The sequence below is a fragment of the Panthera pardus genome, unplaced genomic scaffold (assembly GCF_024362965.1).
Source record: "Panthera pardus isolate Hobbes unplaced genomic scaffold, ASM2436296v1 HiC_scaffold_3, whole genome shotgun sequence".
Classification (NCBI taxonomy): Eukaryota; Metazoa; Chordata; class Mammalia; order Carnivora; family Felidae; genus Panthera; species Panthera pardus.
Window position 1 is genome coordinate 19019093 of NW_026526876.1, and position 20092 is coordinate 19039184.

At 57.4% G+C, this 20092-nt stretch overlaps 2 protein-coding genes across 4 annotated transcripts; one reads left to right on the forward strand and one right to left on the reverse strand.

Annotated features, from left to right (window-relative positions):
- Positions 1–8: 8 nt before the first annotated feature.
- On the reverse strand, positions 9–8072 carry OTOP2 (otopetrin 2). Its single transcript, XM_019466290.2, has 6 exons — positions 7760–8072; positions 7076–7212; positions 5965–6023; positions 5355–5488; positions 2876–3753; positions 9–995 (listed from the first exon to the last, which is right to left on the reverse strand). Exons 1-6 carry the CDS (start codon positions 8070–8072, stop codon positions 825–827), a joined length of 1692 nt encoding a protein of 563 aa, XP_019321835.2. The 3' UTR covers positions 9–824.
- USH1G (USH1 protein network component sans) lies at positions 7995–15586 on the forward strand. 3 transcript variants are annotated; one of them, XM_053892336.1, is made up of 4 exons: positions 8081–8495; positions 9543–9711; positions 11914–13131; positions 14032–15586. In XM_053892336.1, exons 2-4 carry the CDS (start codon positions 9548–9550, stop codon positions 14033–14035), a joined length of 1386 nt encoding a protein of 461 aa, XP_053748311.1. In that variant the 5' UTR covers positions 8081–8495; positions 9543–9547; the 3' UTR covers positions 14036–15586. The 3 variants fall into 3 exon arrangements, with proteins under 3 accessions (XP_053748310.1, XP_053748311.1, XP_019321841.1); XM_053892335.1 differs by having other exon boundaries at positions 7995–9711; XM_019466296.2 differs by lacking the exon at positions 14032–15586 and having other exon boundaries at positions 8081–9711; positions 11914–13135.
- The last annotated feature ends 4506 nt before the right edge of the window (positions 15587–20092 follow it).

A 20092-nucleotide genomic window follows, 5' to 3' on the forward strand; every position in this document is an offset into this window, starting at 1 on the left:
CAGCCCTGTTTATGTTATAAACTTGGGTTCCTGAAATATTTTATTTGAGGAAAAAGAAGTTCTGCTGTTTGAAAATCATTATGCTTAGCAGAAAGGCTCTGTGACCTTGGGCAAGTCACTTTGCCTCTCTGGGCCTCTGTTACTTTCTTTGTAAAATGGTAGTTGACCAGGTCAGTCCTTCCTAACCTTTCATGGCTCACGGAACACATAAACAAATGTATTTGTCATTTGAGAATAAGGGGAAGAGGAAGACGGCAGCCTGGGTACCCCGTCCAGCCCCTCCCAGGCACCCAGGTACTGGTCTGTAGCCAGTCTATAACTCACACTTGGTTCACCCACTGAAAAGCTTGAGACTTGAGAATCTCCAGGGTTCCTTCCAGCTCTGACCCACAAGAGCCTCTCTGGCAATCAGCTCAGACAGGGAAGCTGAGACAAGAAGCGGGGGGTGGAGGGGCAAACTGCGGGTGTTTCCAGCTCCAGGCAGCAGTCCCGGCCAGGCCACAAGGCTGGGATTAGGGGTGGCACCAGAGCCACGGACACTTGCAGATCTTGCCTGGTCCTAGATACTATGGGGAGAGGTCTCCCTTCCCTGGTCACTCCATACCCCAGGGTCCTGCTGGGGTGGGTGGGTATGTCCTGACTATGATTTAAAAACTCATCCTGGAAAAATAACTTTTGTGAAAATTCTACCCTGGGGCCAGTGGGGAATGGGTGGTAATGTGGCACAGTGACTGCCAGCCTGGGGTTCTCTCCTGGGGGGGTGGGGGTCTCTGAATAGACACACAAGCCAAGCCCCACCCCTGTGCGTGTCTCTCTTGGGGGCTTCAAGACAACACGTAGACCTCCAGCAGGCTGGAGACAGCGTGCATACGGTAGAAGATGCCGAAAGGCAGGCAGATGTTGACGATGGCTGCCCAGAGCGAGTAGCCGTAGAAGTCCACTTCCACAGTGTTGCTGAAGTGAGGACGGGCTCCGAAGGCAGGCATGATCCACAGCTGTGCAGAGAGAGGGGCGCATCAGGACCTGGCCCCGCTGGCCTCGAGGGTCATTTCTGTGGGCTTTGCTGGGGCAGGGGTGTGGCAAGATGGGGGTCCCAGCCCTCCAGTTTGTTGGACGGCAAGGGCTGGGTGTTGGTGAGTGGGGACCTTTGGCGTCTTGGGTAGGACCTGGCACTCACTTAAGCAGCTCAGGAAATGCAGCCAACTGAATTTGCTCACCCCCAGGCTGGGGCTCCCCCTGTGATCACATCTACCCTGTTATTATGGCTCATTTGTGAGATGCGGAGGTGGGGAAAATAGATGATGTGAGAATTTGGTACAAATGGCTAAATCAGCAGCTCTGCCCTGGAGAGATGTATGCCCGGTGTTGGTGGAGCCAGACAGGCTCAGGGCGGGGGAGGGGGTATGTCAGGATCCACCCAGAAGTGTACCCCCCACCACCCTCCATGATCTCTGTTCTCCAGCTCCACCCCTTTCCCAGGTCTGGGAGGATGTGAAAGCTGGAATCATGCTTCCTCTCTGGCTGGAGCTCAGACGGTTGGGGTGTGGGGTATGAGGCAAAGAATGACGGCTTCTGGGCCAGCCCCACCCTCTTCAACCCCAGTTCACTGTGCCCTTGGACACACACAGCCCCTTTCTGAGCCTCTTTGGGTCATGCGAAATGAAGGGGTTGGAGACGATGTTCCTAGAGTTGACCCAGGAACAGATACCTGGAGAAAAACAGCCTCCCAGAAGGTGGTTCTCAGCCTGCAGTTGGGACCTGGGGACGGAAGGTGAGGGCGGGGCCGGGCTGGGGGCGGGCTTCCAGGTTGGCCCAAGATATAAGGAGGTTTTGAGCCTTATTGCTTTTACTGGAGGGTCAAAGATTGGTGATCACTCTTTTCCTTCTTCTTCTTCTTCTTTTTTTTTCTTTAACAGATTATCTGCTGGTTGGGAAGTATTCACAGTGGGGACACACTAAGAATGCACCCAAGGCAGGCCTGTTGGTATATTTTCCATAGCGTGCACTGGTGTGGAATCACTCTGGAGATGTGCCCAACATCGGGATAGACCCACATTAAGGGTGTTTGTATATTAGGGATCTTATTCTGTTGGAGGTTGCAGCTGAGAGGGCCATTTTTATATCGAATGAAGCTTCAGAAGACGTGTTCTTTATGTGGGATGTGCTCACACGCGTACATGTTTACATATGAGAACTTTCCTTCCTGGGGATTAGATCCATACTGGAGTATTTCTCTATTAGGTTATAGCCACACGAGGGGTATTTCCTGATCGGGGTGTGCCTTCATGGAGAGTGTTTTTGCCCTGGAGTGGAGTCTGTTGCTAACACAGGAGTTTCTCTTAGTAAGGGGTTTTGCTGAATTAGCAGGGAGGGGGCGCTGTTGTGAACACCCCCCCTTCCAGGCCAGCCCGCAGCTGCGCTCTGCTGAGACTGCTCGCACTTATGCTGGTCTCTGCTACTTCCTGATGCTGCTCCAATTATCCTGAGAAACAGGCTGGTCACAAGTTCCCAGGAGAAGTCACACCTTCTACCTAGGGGTGAGGGCACCCCCACTCCACATCACAGCTCCCTCTCACCTCCACCCAGCCCCCATGCCAGCATTTCCCGGGGCCCTTCCAGTTCCATCTGCAGCCTAGACACCAGAAGGCTGGGATTTCATTTTCCCTCTCTGCCCTGAGATGCTGTTTGCCTGGGGGCTGCATCTGACCCTCTCTGAACCTCTTTTTCTCCTAGAGAGCTTTAGTGTTTTCGAGTGGGCTGGGGGCAAGACAGAGAAGGCCAAGTGAATAAACCTGGAAGAACATCCTTCCTTGGCTTTCTCTTCCCCCCAGCCCATCCCCATCTCTCCACCCAACCCCGACCCTCAGTTACTCACGATGACATTGCAAAGCAGGAGAAACAGAGAAATGTCCTTCAGGCACCGGCGTCTCCAGTGTCCCCTGGGGGCCAAGATGACGGCCACTGCTTCCTGAACGCCCTCTGGGCTGGGACCAACCAGCCTGGGGGTGGATGGGCAGGCAGGCAAGGTGTGGAGGGCATCCAGGTTGGCAAAGGTCAGGCCATGGCAGGGCTCCTTGGGGGTGGTATCACGAGGCTCAACCCCGGGTGGTCCCCGGTGGAGGCTCTCGATGATGAACACATTCTGGAAGGTGTGCTGGGCAATCATGAGCAGAGCATGGGCTAGGTTGAGCCCCCCGAGTAGGTCCCTGGGTGCGCCCACCACCACAGCTACAATAGAGTAGTAGGAAATAGCGTATTGACCCAGGGCGGCACCCATCAACAGCGCCACGTCCAGGGTTCGAGTGGGGTTCTTATGGTGATCCATGGCCCGGCGATCAAAACGGTAGATGACTGAGCCACTCAGGCTGACCAAGGTCATGAGGCCCAGACAGATGATGTTGAAGCTGTAATAGATGACCAGGGCCTGCTGGGTGCGGCCCCCCTCCCCACTCACTTGGACCTCGTAGATGATGAAGACGGCCAGCCCCACCACAAAGAGCATCAGGCCCAGGATTGGGCCAGCGAAAAAGGTCTCCCGGAAGAGGCTGACCCGGGACGGGGTGTGGCCGTGGCCATGGGTGGAGGAGGCCAGCAGCCTGCCCACATTCTTCCACATGACATACAGCATGGTGGAAGCAAAGAGGCTGTACTCAATGTTAAAGGGATACAGGTAGAAATAACCCTGCTGGAAGATCTGGCAGATGGCTGTGTTGCACGGACAGTCTCCTCCCACCGAGCTGCCTGCACGCTCCGCTGTGGAGAGAGGGGCACAGAGCTGGACTGCCCTCCCGCCTTCCTGGAGGCACCCCACCTGAAGAGCCTCGCCTTTAGACTGTGACTTTTGTTAGGGTGGAATCACAGTTGGACATGTTCACTACCTTATCCCAAACACCTGCACTGGGCCTGGCATGTTCATTCATTGTACCAGGTATTTATTGAGCGCCTACTATGTGCCAGAGATGTCAGTAAACAGTAATAGTTGGCGCTCGATGAACACACATCTGTACTGCAGAACTGCCCTGTGTCCTTTAGGCAAACATTTCCAATCCTTCCCAGCTAGTAATCACCCCTGGCTCCCCAGCATAGGAGAATTCTGGTCCTGAGAGATGGTGGCCCTCCTGGGAACCCCGAAAGTTCAAGCTTCCTTGCAGCTCTCCCCAACATCCGACTCAGCCCAGAATGTGAGCTGCTTTGCCCGGGAGTCTCCTGTGACCTCCCCTCATTTTGGTTTGCAGCCCATCTATAAGAACATTGCAGTGTCCAGAGTGCACTTTATAGAATGCCTTGGATCTTGGCAAACATCTCTTTCAATCCCCAGAACTATGCCCGCTGGGTTTGCAGGTGCAGAAACTGAGGCTCACATAAGTAAAGTGTGGCTTGTGAGGGCAGAGCTATTGACCTACCTCCCAACCCCTGGGTAGATGCCTTTCTAATGCGCCTCTCTGCACGCCTGGGGCCCCAGTATGTTAAGTTGGCCACCTCTTCGGGTTGTTTTAAACCATCCTCAGGAACTCTCTGTATGTGCAAGGTGGCCCTTTATCAGTCCTGCTGGGCTGGGCTCTCCTCTATGCTTTCCGTTCCTGGACCCTTCCATCCTGTGTGTGTGTGTGTGTGTGTGTGTGTGTGTGCATGCGTGCGCATCTGTGTGCGTGTGTGTGTTCAGGCAAAGTCCAGTTGGACCTAGTCATCTAGTCTGGTCCTGGTTGGTGGGAGACCCTGCAGAAGTCGAGAGAACTAGGACCAGGGGGCCTATGGACCCTATTTTTCCTCAGTATAGCATATTGGTTCAAAGCAAAGATGGATCTCAACACTAGTTCTCCAATTTCAAGCTCTGTGACCTTGAGTAAACTATTTAACCTTCTATGCCTTACTTTCTGTATCTGTAAAATGGGAATAATAATAGTGCCCATCTCACTGGGAAGTTGTGAGGGTTAAGTAAGACCAAGTGTCTAGGACACAGCACCTGACATACAGAGTCAGTAAAATGTCACTATTGTCGTTGTGATTATTCTTTCTAGCTTCTTCTTGACAGGCTCTAGCCCATGCTTCTGCCATCAAGCCAACTCTGCCTCCCTTCCCTTCTCTCCACTTTGATCACCCTTGCCTTTTCATTCTGGAGCCCACGTCTTTGGTGGAATGGAGACCTGAACCATGGGGCCAAGGCCGCATCCTCCAGAATGAGAAGATGCCCCCTGACACCCTCCCTCAGGTGTCACCTGCGCCTGTATGGAGCCTGGAGGAGGGGAGGCTCTCCTCCCTTGGGAGGGCAAGGGAGACTGACTGTCCTGGTGCACAAGCATCCAACCCAAGGCCTAGAAGTCCCAGACCAGGGTTAATCTGGAGTGAACACTCACGGTCAGGAACGAAGCGGTGGTGGCTGGTGTTGCTGTGGGAACTGTCATAGGAGTGAGTCTGGTGCACGGACTCGTCCACCACGGCCGCCATCCAGATGGCCAGGTTGGTGGTGAGGGTGAACATGAGACCACACCTGTTTGGAGAGGGGGAGCAAAGAGGCCAGTGGGAGTCTGGCCCATCGTGGGTCCCTGGGGCAGATGGAGAACTGGGGAGCTAGACTAGGAGATGATGCCGGGAAGCAAGAAAGCGGTCAGGCCCCTGTGTGAACAGAGAAGTTGAGTTTGGAAGGCACTCTAAGTCTGGCCAGGATGCTACCCAAGAGAGGGCGTGGGGCGGGGAAGGGGTTCAGAGGCTCAGGCCACTGCTGCTCCCTCTTCTAGAGGAAAGCACATATAATTTACCACACAACCCATCCCACCAAAACACACAGGCACACACATATACACAGTACACACAGCACAGGACAAAATGGTGGAAATCTTGCTGGTGAAGCAAAGGGGCCTTGGTTGAAACCACACCCAGGCGGCAGAAAGTGGACCCCAGGCCCCAGGTTGGAAAGCCCTCATCTCTCATGCCAGATGGGCATTGAGCTGTGGAGCAGGGACTCACCGGGTCAGATCCAGGTGGACGTGAATACAGTCCTTAGCGGAGACCCAGAGAAAGTAAGTCTGTTGAGAGAGAGCGGCGGGGGGGCGGGGCGGGGGGGGAGAGGTCACTCACTCTGCAGATGGGCTAAACTCTGGAGTTCCCATGTCCAAACCCAGCAGAATGTTCTCTCTACCTCAAGAACCACCCATACTAGCTTACCAAGTTTTTACAAAAGGAGTTGGGAGCTTTCTTTCTTTCTATGGAACAGTTTATATAAAATAGTTCTCGTGTTCTTTCAGAGTCTGCAAACCGTTACCTGTAAACTCTTGGCATTTTGGGCGTCAACATCCCCTGCCCCACCTCCGTCCTTTGTTTCCTTGAAATGCTTGCTCTCACCTGGTTGCCAATAAATCCTTGTCATGGTATTTGTTGATGTGGGGGTATCTGCAATTTCATTTTACCCAAGTACCCTTCAAACCCATAAAATGTAAAAGAGTAAAACTATATAAGTACCAAAGTCATAAGTATGTTGAACTGTGGAAATCTGCACAGCAGGGGTGATGTTTCAGGAGATGGAACCCTACATGTGGTCATTCTGGTCATGATACAGGGCTGAGATCTACCTGATCTGGTCCCATGTAAGACCAGTCCTGTCTCAGCTCAATCATGAGAACTTTCAGTGTTATTTATGCAACAAATAAAAAAATATATATACTTGAACTTGTTTGAACCCTATTTCCTGAACAAATAAAGAACATATGGGCAGTAGCTGAGGCCAAACAGGCCATGCCCACAGCTGGATCCTGGGCTGAGAATGATGCCCTCTACCGGCACCCAGGGAGGGCAAGCCAGGTTCTAGGAGACATGGCAGCTGCCACAACCCAGACATCCTAGATGTTGATATTGTCACTGCTTAGGTTGAAATGAAATCACAACACCCCTAAGTAGGAGCTCACATTTGGATATTACTTCTTTACTGAGTGCTTCCGGATTTATGGACTCATATCATACACACTACAGTCCTATCCCCACCTTATTTGATTGCTCAGGGTCGAAGAGGAGTGGAGATCTCCTGACCTCATGCCAGATGCTGGCTCCTTCCACCACACTCAGGAATACTCTTCCCACCCACCTGGACGATGACAAACACGGCCTGGGTGAGAGGGTGCAGGATCTTGATGGCTGACTGGCACTCAAAGAAACTGGAGTAGTAGCCAGTCTTGAAGACATCCATGACGAGAGTGCAGATCCCAAACAGCACCAGCCCGCCTGGGAGTGAGGGGTGGGGGATGGGTCAGAGGCAACGGTTTATAGATCTGATGATGGATGGCTAGATGGGTGGTGGGTTGGATGGTCGGGTGGATGGATGAATGAATGAGTGGGGCAGGTGGGAGGATCAAGGGACAGATGAATGGGATGGGTGAGGGGATGGATAGATGGCTGGCTGGATGGGTGGATGGTTGGACGATGGAGGGACGGATGGATGGATGGATAAATGGATGGATGGAAAGATGAATGGGTGGCAAAGGCTCTTCCATGACCACCCTCTTTCAATCTTTAGAAAGGGTGGAGAAATCCCCTCCCACCCCTCACTTCACTCTTCTTCCAAGATTCTTTCTCTTCCTCTTCTCTCACAACCGCAGCCCATGGTATTCTCAGCCACATCTAGTCCCCGGGTGTGTGCGTGTGTGGGGGACGGAGGGGAGGGACTTCTCAGCCCCCTACCTTGACGCGGACTCCACAGTTCCTCTGAGAGTCCCAGCCTCTGGCTCCCCGCCTGCCTCCCACTTCCTCCCCCCACCACCTCCCCTGGCACCTCGAAGCCAGATGGGGCCGGCGTGCGCGTCCCGGTAGGGGACGGCGTTGGGACAGCGCACGGTCCGGAGGAGGTAGAAGAGGGTCCAGAGGGAGGCGAGCAGCATCATGGTGGTGAGCAGCGCGAACACGTCCGTGTCGTACACCGCTACCTTGTTGAAGGCGCCGCCGCTGATGAGCGTGCAGGCAAGGAGCAGCACGTTCACGGCCAGCAGCACCGACAGCAGGCGGCCGCCCTTCTTCCACACCTCGCGGGAGCCTGCCCTCGGCGCCGGCGGGCTCTCCTTGGGTCCCTGGGCCAGCTCCTCGGACATGGCAGGGGCGACTGGACGAGGTTGGAGGGGGTCACTGTGGAGGAGGAGCGAACAGGACCCCGGGTCAACCCCGGGGGCACTGCGACCCTTCGGGTCTCTGGCTCGAGGGCAGAGGGAAAGAAAGGCGGCGGCGGACAGCCCCGTCGGACCCCGTCCTAAGTCCCCACTCCCCACTCCCCAATCCGTTTTCCGTCTGGTCCGGGCACCCACCTGGCTGGGCCGGGAGCCCGCGCTGAGCTGGGGGTCAGGGGGTGACGAGCGTCTCCTCTTTCCCACAGCGGGCTGGACGGGCGCTTTATACCGGGGAGGGCAGGGTGATTTACAGCCGCGGGAGCTCAGCTCCATAAATCTCTCAGCCCCACTCACATGATCCATCTTTTCTCCGAGCTGAATTTAGGGAAGAGCGCGCGGGAGCCAGATAAGGTAAGATTTATATTTACCCGTTAAGAGGCGCCCCCCTCCCCCGCCCCGCCGTCCCGTCACCTCGGAGCGGCATGGCTCGGGCGCAGCCCCGCACTGCGACATCCAGAGGGCACCCCGCCCCGGGCGCCCACCGCACCTTCGGGCTCCGCGACCCCGGCCGCCCAGAGCCCCGAGCACTGATGATGCTCGATACACGCCCCGAGGGCTCACAGGCACCCGGACGCCCTCCCAGCCCCGGCGCACCCTATACCTTCGCGCCCCTCTGCTGCTGCCCCAAGATCGGGACCCCAGTGCCCCTTTCCCTGACACCCTCACAGTGGTCGAAGTTCCTACTTCCTCTATCCCTCCCCGGAGTCTTCTGCTCGGCTGGAAGCCGCCAGCCGGGTTTGGGTATCAAGTTCGCCAGAGGCGCGGAGTCCGCGTCCAGTCTTCCAGCGCCCCCTGCTGGAGCGCGGCTCCCCGACCCCGCGGTGGGGGGGGGGGGGGGGCAGTGGCGGTGGTGGCAGCCGGGACGCAGGGTGCTTCTCGCCGTCTGGGGGTCAGTCCTCAGACCCCTCCTAGGCCCACTGTCCTAGCGATCCAGACTGCCCTCGGACACCCCTCCCCAGTCCTTGGCCCGTCCCTTTGACGGGTGGAGACATCGGGAGCCGCAGAGCGGGGGCTCCCGTGACGACAGACTCCGGACTGTCCGCAGACTAGGCCTCATGGGACGGGGTGCTGAGGTGACCACTTTTGGAACAGGGCAGGGCCTCGCGTGGGTCACTCCTGCGCGCTCGGGAGCAGGGTGTTTAGGACCCAGGGGCCGCCCGGGGGCGGCTCCCCAGGCGGCGGGAGATCCTTCTCCCCCCTCCCTCCCGGGGCGAGCGGCTCAGATGTCTGAGTAGCGGCGGCTCCCGGCGCTCCGCAACCTGCGTCTGCGGCAGCGGGGGCTGGCGGCCCGGCCCCTGCCCGGCCCCCTCCTCCAACCCCATGCCTCAGCCCTAACCCCTCCGCCCTCCCCCGCGGGGGGCATTTCCTGGTGCCCCCTGCCCTCCCCGTCCAAGTCAGGCGCCATGAACGACCAGTACCACCGGGCGGCCCGGGACGGCTACCTGGAGCTCCTCAAAGAGGCCACCAGGAAGGAGCTGAACGCCCCCGACGAGGATGGCATGACTCCCACCCTCTGGGCTGCCTACCATGGCAACCTGGAGTCGCTGCGTCTCATCGTGAGCCGAGGGTGAGTGCCCACTCGGGCCCTGCCTAAGCCCGGGGGTGGAGGGGGTGGTGGAGGGAGAAGAGAGTCCTGGGCCCCCTCCCAGACCCTGAGACGCAGTCCCCAAGACTCCAAGGTACCTTCCCCCCAGTCCTCTGAGCCACCCTCTTCTCTACTGACGCTAAGGTGGAAGCTTGGAGCCTCGCGGTGGTGGGAGGGGGCACAACTTGAGGCATGTGACCCTGGTGACCTGGATGTGGGAGTAGGAGGGGAGCGACTGGGATTTGGGGGCCCACGATTGCGGGAGGGGTTGCAGAGTGAGGGGAAGGTGGGAGAGATTTCCTGGGTTGGGTCACACCTGGAAGCGAGAGTGGGGATGGGAGAGAAGGGGCAGAAGTGGTGGCAGGACAGGCTCCTTACTCGGGAGGGCCTGGGGTCCAAAGGGCACCCGCCCCCCCCAGCCGGTGCTGCACCTCCCTGCAGGCCAGGGCTCACACAGCTCTCTCCCAGCTCATTCTCGGGATTTATGGGCACTGTCCACAGCACCAAATGTCACTCCACACAGCCACCTCATTAACTCCCTCTGTGCCCCTCCCCCACGATGGCCTCCCTCTCCCCCCCTTAGGAGTTGTTTGGGGGGAAGAGTGGGCATAGAGTCCAGGTGTCAGAGCCAGGGAAGTGGTTTGAAGGTAGCGATTAAGGAATTCGGGGTCCAGGGCTGCTGACGTGGGCTCCCGGGGCTGAATGACACCGTGGACAACTTCCCCAGCCTCCACGGTTTTCTACGGAGAGGTCACCTGGTTGAACTGGACACCTGGGCAGCCTGGCCAGGGAAAAGGAGTGGAAGACATGCCCCAGGAGGGTTACTATGAGCATCTCAGGCCCTGGGAAATCACGGTGGAGACAAAAGGGGCCCAGCTGGCCCTGGTGCCCGATGCTGGCCTGTGGCCTGAACATGTGGTGCGTGGGGTGTGGTGGCTGGGGAGCCCCCTTGCCCTCCCTCCGAGGCCCCGCTCCTCAGGCGGGCAGCAGGTGGGAGCAGCCCCTGACACCAGGCAGCTAAGCCGCGTTCCAAGAAGCCAAGGCCGGCCCCTTCCCACACCAAGAGAGCACACAGCGATCCTGATCCTGCCGTCCTGCTCCTCCCATCAGAGAGGTCCATGGGAGGAGGGGAAAACGGTGGCTTCCCGGTGCACCAAGTCCCCCAACTCCTACAGAAAGCAAGGGTTGGTGTTGGATGGGGCATGGGCCAGATGCCAAGTCCTGCAGGACTTGGCACCAGTGGGAGAAGCGTGGAGAGGGTTGTGTGTGTGGGGGGAACTGTTGAGACAAGGGGGTGATTCTTCCTCCAGCCTTGCGGGGTGGCCTCGTGGCCTCATTAGTGTGAGCTAGGCCCCTGCGGGAGGGGAGCGCTTGGAGAAGCCAGCCGGAGCATGCCCAAGGGGGCACGGTCTGGTGGCGGAGGGGATTGGAGGGTGCTGGGTGGGTCCCCTGGGCAGGCCCGAGCCAGCCTGCCTGACAGGGCTCCCAAAGACGGGGCAGCCCCGGGAAGGGAGGGCTGCTGGGCCCAGGTTGCAGACTCACCTCCTCCTCCCCTTCCGACCTGGCTGCCCCCACACTCCCCTCCCAGCCCAGGCCAAGACCCGACACCTGCTCTCACACGCAGCCTTGCCAGGCCTGGCCCTGCTCCCTGCAGACGTGGCCGTGCCCGCCGACGCCCAGGCACACACTCTCACACACACTCACCCAGGGCTCAGGCTCGGCACCCATCACCCTCTCCTCCTCTTTTGTGGGCACCCTGCACCCGCAGCCACACTCACCACCACGCCTGCCTAGAGACCCAGACTCGCCCTGGCCCACCACCTCTCTGGGCCAGCTCCCCACTGGGCTCCATGAATAATTCACTCCTGTCTCTCTGGGCATCAAATATTTATCCCCTGAGATTCCCAGCCATCAGTTCTCTTGGGGAAGGCCCCGCCCCGGCCCCGCCTTTTCGGTCGCCCCGCCCCTTGCGAGTCTGGGGCCACTCCCCCCGCCCCCCGGGCTCTGTCTAGGTCTGCCTGGTGTCTCCCGAGTCAGAGAAGACATCTCGGGCCCTCGGGTCCCGCCGGTGTGCCCGTGGGGCGGCCCACACGGGCCGGGAGCTCCCTATACCTGCAGCCAGTGCCGCCTGCCCGCCCCAAATGGTGTTGGTTCATCACCCTTCCTCGCGTGTCCTCCCTGCAGGGGTGACCCAGACAAGTGCGACATCTGGGGCAACACGCCCCTGCACCTGGCGGCTTCCAATGGCCACCTGCACTGCCTCTCCTTCCTGGTGTCCTTCGGGGCCAACATCTGGTGCCTGGACAACGACTACCACACGCCGCTGGACATGGCCGCCATGAAGGGCCACATGGAGTGCGTGCGCTACCTGGACTCCATCGCGGCCAAGCAGAGCAGCCTCAACCCCAAGCTGGTGGGCAAGCTGAAGGACAAGGCCTTCCGCGAGGCGGAGCGGCGCATCCGCGAGTGCGCCAAGATGCAGCGCAAGCACCACGAGCGCATGGAGCGGCGCTACCGGCGCGAGCTGGCCGAGCGGTCGGACACGCTCAGCTTCTCCAGCCTCACGTCCAGCACCCTGAGCCGCCGGCTGCAGCACCTGGCGCTGGGCAGCCACCCGCCCTACTCGCAGGCCACGCTGCACGGCACGGCCAGGGGCAAGGCCAAGATCCAGCGGAAGCTGGAGCGGCGCAAGCAGGGCGGCGAGGGCACCTTCAAGATCTCCGAGGACGGCCGCAAGAGCGTGCGCTCGCTCTCGGGCCTGCAGCTGGGCAGCGACGTGATGTTCGTGCGCCAGGGCACCTACGCCAACCCCAAGGAGTGGGGCCGCTCCCCGCTCCGGGACATGTTCCTCTCGGACGAGGACAGCGTCTCCCGTGCCACGCTGGCGGCCGAGCCTGCCCACTCGGAGGTCAGCACCGACTCAGGCCACGACTCCCTGTTTACGCGGCCCGGCCTGGGCACCATGGTGTTCCGCCGGAACTACCTGACCAGCGGGCTGCACGGGCTGGGCCGCGAGGACGCGGCGCTGGATGGCGGGGGCGCGCCGCGAGGCCGGCTGCAGAGCTCCCCCAGCCTGGACGACGACAGCCTGGGCAGTGCCAACAGCCTGCAGGACCGCAGCTGCGGGGAGGAGCTGCCCTGGGACGAGCTGGACCTGGGCCTGGATGAGGACCTGGAGCCCGAGACGAGCCCGCTGGACACCTTCCTGGCCTCTCTGCATATGGACGACTTCGCCTCCCTCCTGCGGCAGGAGAAGATTGACCTCGAAGCGCTGATGCTGTGCTCCGACCTTGACCTCCGCAGCATCAGCGTCCCCCTGGGGCCCCGCAAGAAGATTCTGGGGGCCGTGAGGAGGAGGAGGCAGGCGCTGGAACGCCCGCCTGCTCTGGAGGACACAGAGTTGTGAGTGTCCTGGGCTTTGGGGGATGGGAAAAGGGGTCAGAAGGCCTTGCGGGTGGGATCTGCCTTTTCGGGAATGTGGAGGCAGGGGGTGGGGGTGGGGGGGTCAATACCGTATTTCATAAAATCTAAGTCCCCATCCATTACAAGAGGTCCCACTGAATTTGTTTACCCCCAATTCTGAAAACGAAGCGGCCAGTTTCATGACAAGGGAGGAGGCCTTTTTATCACAGCTAATGTAAAATGCACCTTGACTTTGGAGATAATCAAAATGCCCCCAAATGGGTGTCTTAGGACAGTTGAGATCCAGTAGTCATAGTAATCAGAACCCGGATGTTTTGAGCCCTCCCATCTACTGGGTGCTGGAGATACCGCTGCATGTGTCCCTTAATTGAGTCCTCCCCAGCTCCTGGGTGCAGGGGCTGTATCATCCCCATTTTCCAGGGGAGCAAGTGGAGGCTCAGAGGGTTTGAGCGGCTCACCCCAAGGGCCTGCTGCTGCTTGATCCCCAGTCTGTGTGGCTCTAGAGCCTGGGGACTAGGTGACTCCCATGGAAGGAGAGTTGTCACGTTCAAAAGCTGTCAGGGAGAGCTCAAGTCTGCTACCGCACTGGTGGCCGTCCCTGCCCCGATCCCTTTCTCAGGGCATCCCACAAGCCCAGCAAATGCTGCTGCCCCCTTTTGGTGTCTATGGCTTTTACCCTGCATGGCTGGGCAGGGGTGGGTGTGGGGAGGCAGTCTGGTTTAGAGTTCCGGGGATGGGGAGGAAACCCCTAGGCCAATGTCCCCATCCCTGACCGTTGGCCTGCCAGGAGAGGGTCAGTCGTCCAAATGGCTGGTCTTGGTTTAAAATGATGTCTTGAAAGCCCTCACCTGAAGTCTGTTTCTGTGTCTTTCTCTCCAGGTAACAGGGGGCTCCTCTCTCCAGACCAAATGAATTGCGAGTTGCCACAACCCACCGTGAGGCCACGAGGTCCTCACGGTCGCCAGCCCTGAAGCCCCCCCGGCCCCTCCCCAGGAGCAAAGACCGTGTGGGTCATCTCCCTTGAAAGCCTGTCCACACTCCACAACGGAGGTGTAGCCTGGAGGTACCAGCAAGGGGTCCAGGAGCCCTTGAGCCACTCCCATCTGAATGGCCCTAAAGGACATGTGGATTCCTGGAAGGCCAGCTCCAGAGGAAGGGGAGGGGACCCCTGGGGCCCCAGGGGATAGACGACATACCCATTAGAACTGGATGGGAGTGTGTGTGGAGGGGACATGGCCTGTCCCAGGGGCCACTGTCTCTCCCCACCCCTCCTCTGAGGGTCCTGCTGTGCTCGGGCTGGAGACTTGCTCACTTCTTACATTTTTGTGAAGGGAAGAGTTTGGGCTGGCTCCCTCCCCTCCCCCCCATGCCGCAGAGAGGAGGTTCCTGGCTAGACTCTTCAGCCAAATGCCCTGACTTTGGTCCCCACTCCTGCCCCAAGCCAGCCCCCTTCTCCTTCACCTATTGGCCATGTCCGGGAGTTGGAACGCCAGGCTGGCATGAAGTGGGGGTGACTGGCACCCTTACCAGCTCACCTGGTGGTGGGGCCTGGCCTGACTCTGCCCTCCTCACGCTCAGGCCTCCAGCCTGGTCCCCCTCCAGGGACCCCAGAGGGTCAGGCCAATAGATGCAAGGTGCTAGAGCAATAATCTGCAGTATTATGGCCCCGAGGCCTGGTGGGCGTGTCCTGGGCTGGAGAAAGGCATCTGCCAACAGCCTCAGCTGGGTGTCTAGCCTAGTTTGGGCGAGTCCTGGGACATGGAAGAGACTGGGGATGTGGATAATCTAAGCTGCTGACTGTCCCCAGGTCCCCAGGGCCCTGTGCATGTGTGTCTGTGCTGGGGGCTGGCTGGTGGCTTTCCCTCTGGGTCTGGAGGTGGCTGGGCAGCTGCGAGGTTCTGTGTAGGTAGGTCAGCAGGAGCTCAGTATGTGTCCCTGCTCTGTGATGGCAGTGAGACCAGGGAGGAGGCCAGCCCCGGACCCGCATCCCTGACCCTCCCGCTCCCGCCAGGAGCACCACTGCAGCTCCCATCTCTTTCCTGGGCCCCCTTGGCTAGGTCAGGAGATGAGGGGATACCCAAAGAATGCCACAGGCCTCCCTCTGCATCTGTGTCTGTGCTGGGGGAGGGGGACGGGGGAGCGGTTTCCGTTCCCACAAAGAGGGCTTGGTGGCCTGTCGCTGCCACCCTGAGCCCATGCCAGTCCTTTGCCCTGTCATCTGGGCCTGGGGCCGCCCCCAAGTGCCGACTTGACTTTCTCAGAGCCCCAGGTGCTGCCCTTTCTCTTCTGTTCCCTGTCTGTGTCCTGCCTCAGCCTCCTCCCTGTTCTCCCAGTTCCCGGGGTGGGGCAGGCTCTGGGATTCCCACTGCCACACAAAGTACCCCTCCCACAGGCTCATTATAACTTTTGTAGAGAATGTTCTGTATCGTTGTCACGCCTGTGTCTCGTTCTTTAACCACTGGGGGGTGGGAGAGGGAGAAGGTCTTTGTGTACCGAAGAGGGCTTGGTCCTCATGGGCCCCCTGGAGGGGGTCCAGCGATGGATGGTTGGGCATGCCCCACCCCCATGCATCCTTGCAGGGCCTTCCCTCATCCCTGGGTCTTCACCCAGCTGTTTCTGGACCCAGAATTTGGAGCTGAGGGAGAGGGAGGGTTCAGAAGAATGGGGACAGGCAAGCTGGAAGCTGAGTGGGGGGGATGGTCCAGGCTGCAGCTGCTAAGGACAGCTTTCTCCATTTCCAATGGGGCCTGCCTGGCCTTCTCCAGACATGGGCAGAAGCTGTACCCAAGGAGGCCACCACTCATCACCCAGGCCGCATAAACCCTCATCTCAAGGCCCCAGCCCACCCTGGGAGGCCACCAGTGCAGTCCCCATTTCCCTCACCACCCCAGGCAGCTCTTGGGGCAGCCCTATTTAGAACCTTCCTTTGTCCCAGAGGTAAGGCTTCTCCTTAAGCTGTAAGACAATGGCCTCTGTTTGCTCAGTCAAGCCTGAGAAAGGTCCCTGGAATCATTTTATTTCATTTCCTAAGGATGCTGGGTCAAGTGCTTCTGCTAAAGGGAGTTCAAGACAGCTCTCTCCCTCCAGCATCAATCAGAATGGTCCAGAGGATGTTCCAGCGGGAAGGTTGCTTAGCAACCATCTGGGGTTCTAGGTCAATTCCCTCCACTTTACAGATGGAAAAACGGAGGCCTACCAAGGGGATGATCCAGACTCAGAACACTAGCCTCCTGACTGCTGCCACACTTTCCTGCCCGCGCCCCCCCTCCCCCAGGCTGCTAAGGGGGCCAGCGGAGTGGTGGGATTCTGTCGGATGCTCCACAGGGTTGTCCACCCTGCGACCCCTACTGGCCATCCTGGTCACTGCACCTACCTCAGGAAAGACCGGCCAGTCGTGGCGCCGCTGTTCCAGGAAACGGACATGGGGGGTGAGGACTGAATAACAAGACAGCAGATAGGAACTTCAGCGTAGAGGCAGGGGCTAATCCGAAGCACTGGGGGCTGGGGTCTCCATGGGTCAGTGTGGCCCGAGGGTGGAAGCCTGAGGCACAAGAGCAGGTGCAGCTGCGGGAAGTCTGAGGGGACTTTAAACACAGTGAAGGGAAGAATTTTACATGGTAAGGGGTTCAGCCCTCTCGACCCATTCCCCTTAAAATTTAGATCGAGGTTAGATCGAGGAAAGTTTAGAAAAATCCATTGCTCTTAGACTTTTGGTATTAGAATCTGCTAATAATATGGGCCACTTTCCCTGGAAAAATGCACACTGGGCAGGCAAACACTCATATACAATTTCGTTCATAATTCCAGGCAGTTCCTGGAGCTCCAAGAGGTCCAGGGACCCCATGTTAAGATGCCCTAGACTGCTCTGAAGTCACATCATAAACGGGATTACTAATTCGATGGAGATGGAGGTGTCAGAATGAATCAGGCAGGAAGGGCCTCTGGGTATGTGGGACAACCTCATTTTACAGATGAGATAACTGAGGCCCAGAGGGCAAGGGCCTGGCGGTAGATAGCAGAGCAGCCAAATGAGCAAAGTGGCACTAAGTGTCCTGATGCCCTTCCATGGTGTCAGCTGCCTCCTATCCCCGTGTGAGACCAGTTCTGGACAGCACGACGGCCCTGTGCTCCCAGGGCATGCCTGTGTCACCTCTGAGATAAGCCTGGGTTGCACAGGACATGGCAGGACTCAGGAGACAGCCAGATCTGGGCGGCAAAACTGGCTCTGGCCCTTCCCAGCTGTGTGGCCTTGGGTAAGTTACTCAGCCTCTCTGGGTCTATTTCCTCAAATGAAATAGGTGGTTATAACTTATACTCACAGTGCTAACCCCATGGATCATTAGGAGGTGAAATGATCATGCAGTGTTAATGCACAAGAAAGCATTTAGCACACCTGCCTGGTATTCAGTACATACCCTTTAGTAATGACCAGTTATCGGTGGTCTTGGGCCCATGAGGTGCTCACTGCATCTGTGGCCCCCTCCCCCAACCGTGGGTAAGTCCTAGGCCTTTCCAGAGAGCAGTTTTGCTTTTTGGAGCCCCATTGGCCACCCCACCCGTCACACCAGCTCCTGGAGACAGTACTGAAGGCATCCTGTTCCGACCAGCTGGGGGCGTTGAGGATCAGCCACTGGCTAAGGAATCGTCGGTTAGATAAGGATGGGTCACTATCCGGTGGGAAGACCCCTGGGGAATCAGAGTTGTTCCTGGGCTGCCCAAGGAGCTGGGCATTTTTTCCGGAGGAAGAATCACAGGTCCATTGGCCTGGCTGCATTATACTACTCTCTGAACGTTAGAGTTTATCAAAAACTCTCCCTATTCCTGTGAGGTAGGTGGGTGAGGAGTTTTAGCCCCACTCCATAGATGAAAAGATTGAGCATCAGAGAGGTTTTGTGACATATTTAGGTCCCAGTAAATTAAGGAAAATTCAGGCTCCCTAATCAGGTCCCTTCAGCCACTCCTGTCTCCAGAGGTAAGCTTTCATGTTTTTTCACTATTAATGTTGAGAACGTATAAGGTGTTAGGTGCTTATGTTACTTTATATACATTCAATCCTCACAATAAAGCCACAGCTCTATAAAACAAGGACTATATTATGATTATTATCCCCATTTTATGGGTGGGAAAACAGAAGGTCAGAGCAGGGATATGAATTGCCCAAGGTCACAGAGCTATTAGGTGGACAAACCAGGCCTCAGAGACAAAGTTCCGTGGTACTATGCCTAACCATGGCATATCGTCCCCCGCCCCTCCCTCCCAAGCACTTGTATCCATTGGTGGGAGTTTTTAGGTCCCCTTGACCTGGTCGTGCCTGGTCTAGACAGATGCCAGACTCAGGCTGGCATGGCAGGGTGGGGGCAGGATGCTGGCAACTTCAGTGGCCTAAGCACCTGGGCTGACCCACCTGTCCTGAGGGGCTGGGCTGAGAGAGGGCCAGTTGGGGTGTGGGTCCACTGGGCAAGATACTGGGGGGCTGTGTGGGAGGGTAAAAGCCGGCCCAGATGGGGAAGCAAGGGTCTGAAGCATTTTGTCGTGACTAGGGAGTCTGCCTGTCCCCCTTTCTGTCTCCCTATCCCTTGGTCTCTCTGCCCTATCTCTCCTTGTAACACAGGGGCACCTGCTCAGTCTCTTCTCTATCCCCTCTTTCTGTTGCCTTGTCTTTCTAGACCTCTGTCTCCATTGCTGTTGGTCACATAATAAGAAATGTATGTTTGGTAACTGCTCCCAGCTCCTGACACAGAGCTCCTGAGTCCCTTGGAGGTCCCTGGGTGATAGGAATATCTTTTGTTCACATGAAGTGACTGTGGGTGGGCTCCAGAACAGATTCAGGATGGGGGCTTGTCACTATGGCTAGCAGCCTGGAACTTTCAGTGCCTCTCCATCCTTTGGGGAGGGGAGAGGAGCTGGAGATCGGATTAATGATCGATCATGCCTTCATAATGAAACCTCTATAAGCAACCCTAAACTACGGGGTTCAGAGAGCTTCTGAGTTGATGAATGCATCCATGTTACGAGAGAGTAGTGTCTGCTCCACAGGGACAGAAGCTCCTGCACTCAGGAGCCTTCTGGACCCTATGTATCTCCTCATCTGGTTGTTAATACGGATCCATTATAACACACTTTACAACAAACTGATAAATGTAAGTAAAGCTCTTTTCTCAGCTCTGTGAGCTCTTCTAGCAAGTTATTGAGGCTCAGGGGTAGGTTCTGGGAACCCCCAAATTTGTAGCCAAGTTGGGCAGAAGTGCAGGTAGCCCGGGGACCCAGGAAGTGAGGACGTCTTTGTGGCACCGAACCCTGGGATCTGTAGAGTCTGACACTAACCCGTAGTCAACTTCAGAATGGAATCAAATTACAGGTTGGTTGGTGCCCAGTGTTGGAGAATTGGTTGTTGGTGTGGGGAAAAGCCCACATTTGGTGTCAGAAGTGTGAGGAGAGGAGCAGATTTGGTGTCTTTCTCTCAATCTGTCTTCCCATGCGTTCAGGCTCCTTGTCCCCCTCCCCATCTTGGTCCTGGTCGTGTCTCAGGTTGAACCAGAACTCTGGAGCCCAGCCTGTCCTTAAAGGCCCCTCCTCTCCTCACCTCACACCTCAAACTCAGCAGGCTGAGGCACCCCCAGGGATCCCTAAGGCTTCCTGGAACCCAGCGTTAAAACCACTGAAGTCATGACTGAACTACATGGGCAGCATAGAGACTATGCATATGGGTTCAAATCCCAGACATGCCATGGCAAAGCAATGACCTTGGTCAAGTCACTTAACTGCTGTGTTTCTTCTTCCTTAATATGGACGTGTAATGGCCTTCCTTAAATTTAAAAATTTTTAAAAATGTTTATTTATTTTTAAGAGAGAGACAGAATGCAAGCAGGGGAGGTGCAGAGCGAGAGGGAGACACAGAATCCAAAGCAGGGTCCAGGCTCTGAGCTGTCAGCACAGAGCC

What these genes read in the sequence shown, in the direction of transcription:
- OTOP2 (XM_019466290.2), bottom strand. Translation starts at nt 8,072, where the DNA reads ATGTCCGAGGAGCTGGCCCAGGGACCCAAGGAGAGCCCGCCGGCGCCG. An exon ending in CGGCCCCATCTGGCTTCGAG is followed by an intron (nt 7,213 to 7,759) that starts GTGCCAGGGGAG and finishes CCTCACTCCCAG; the next exon opens with GCGGGCTGGTGCTGTTTGGG. An exon ending in CCGTGTTTGTCATCGTCCAG is followed by an intron (nt 6,024 to 7,075) that starts GTGGGTGGGAAG and finishes CTCTCTCAACAG; the next exon opens with ACTTACTTTCTCTGGGTCTC.
- USH1G (XM_053892335.1), top strand. Translation starts at nt 9,548, where the DNA reads ATGAACGACCAGTACCACCGGGCGGCCCGGGACGGCTACCTGGAGCTC. An exon ending in CGTCTCATCGTGAGCCGAGG is followed by an intron (nt 9,712 to 11,913) that starts GTGAGTGCCCAC and finishes TCCTCCCTGCAG; the next exon opens with GGGTGACCCAGACAAGTGCG.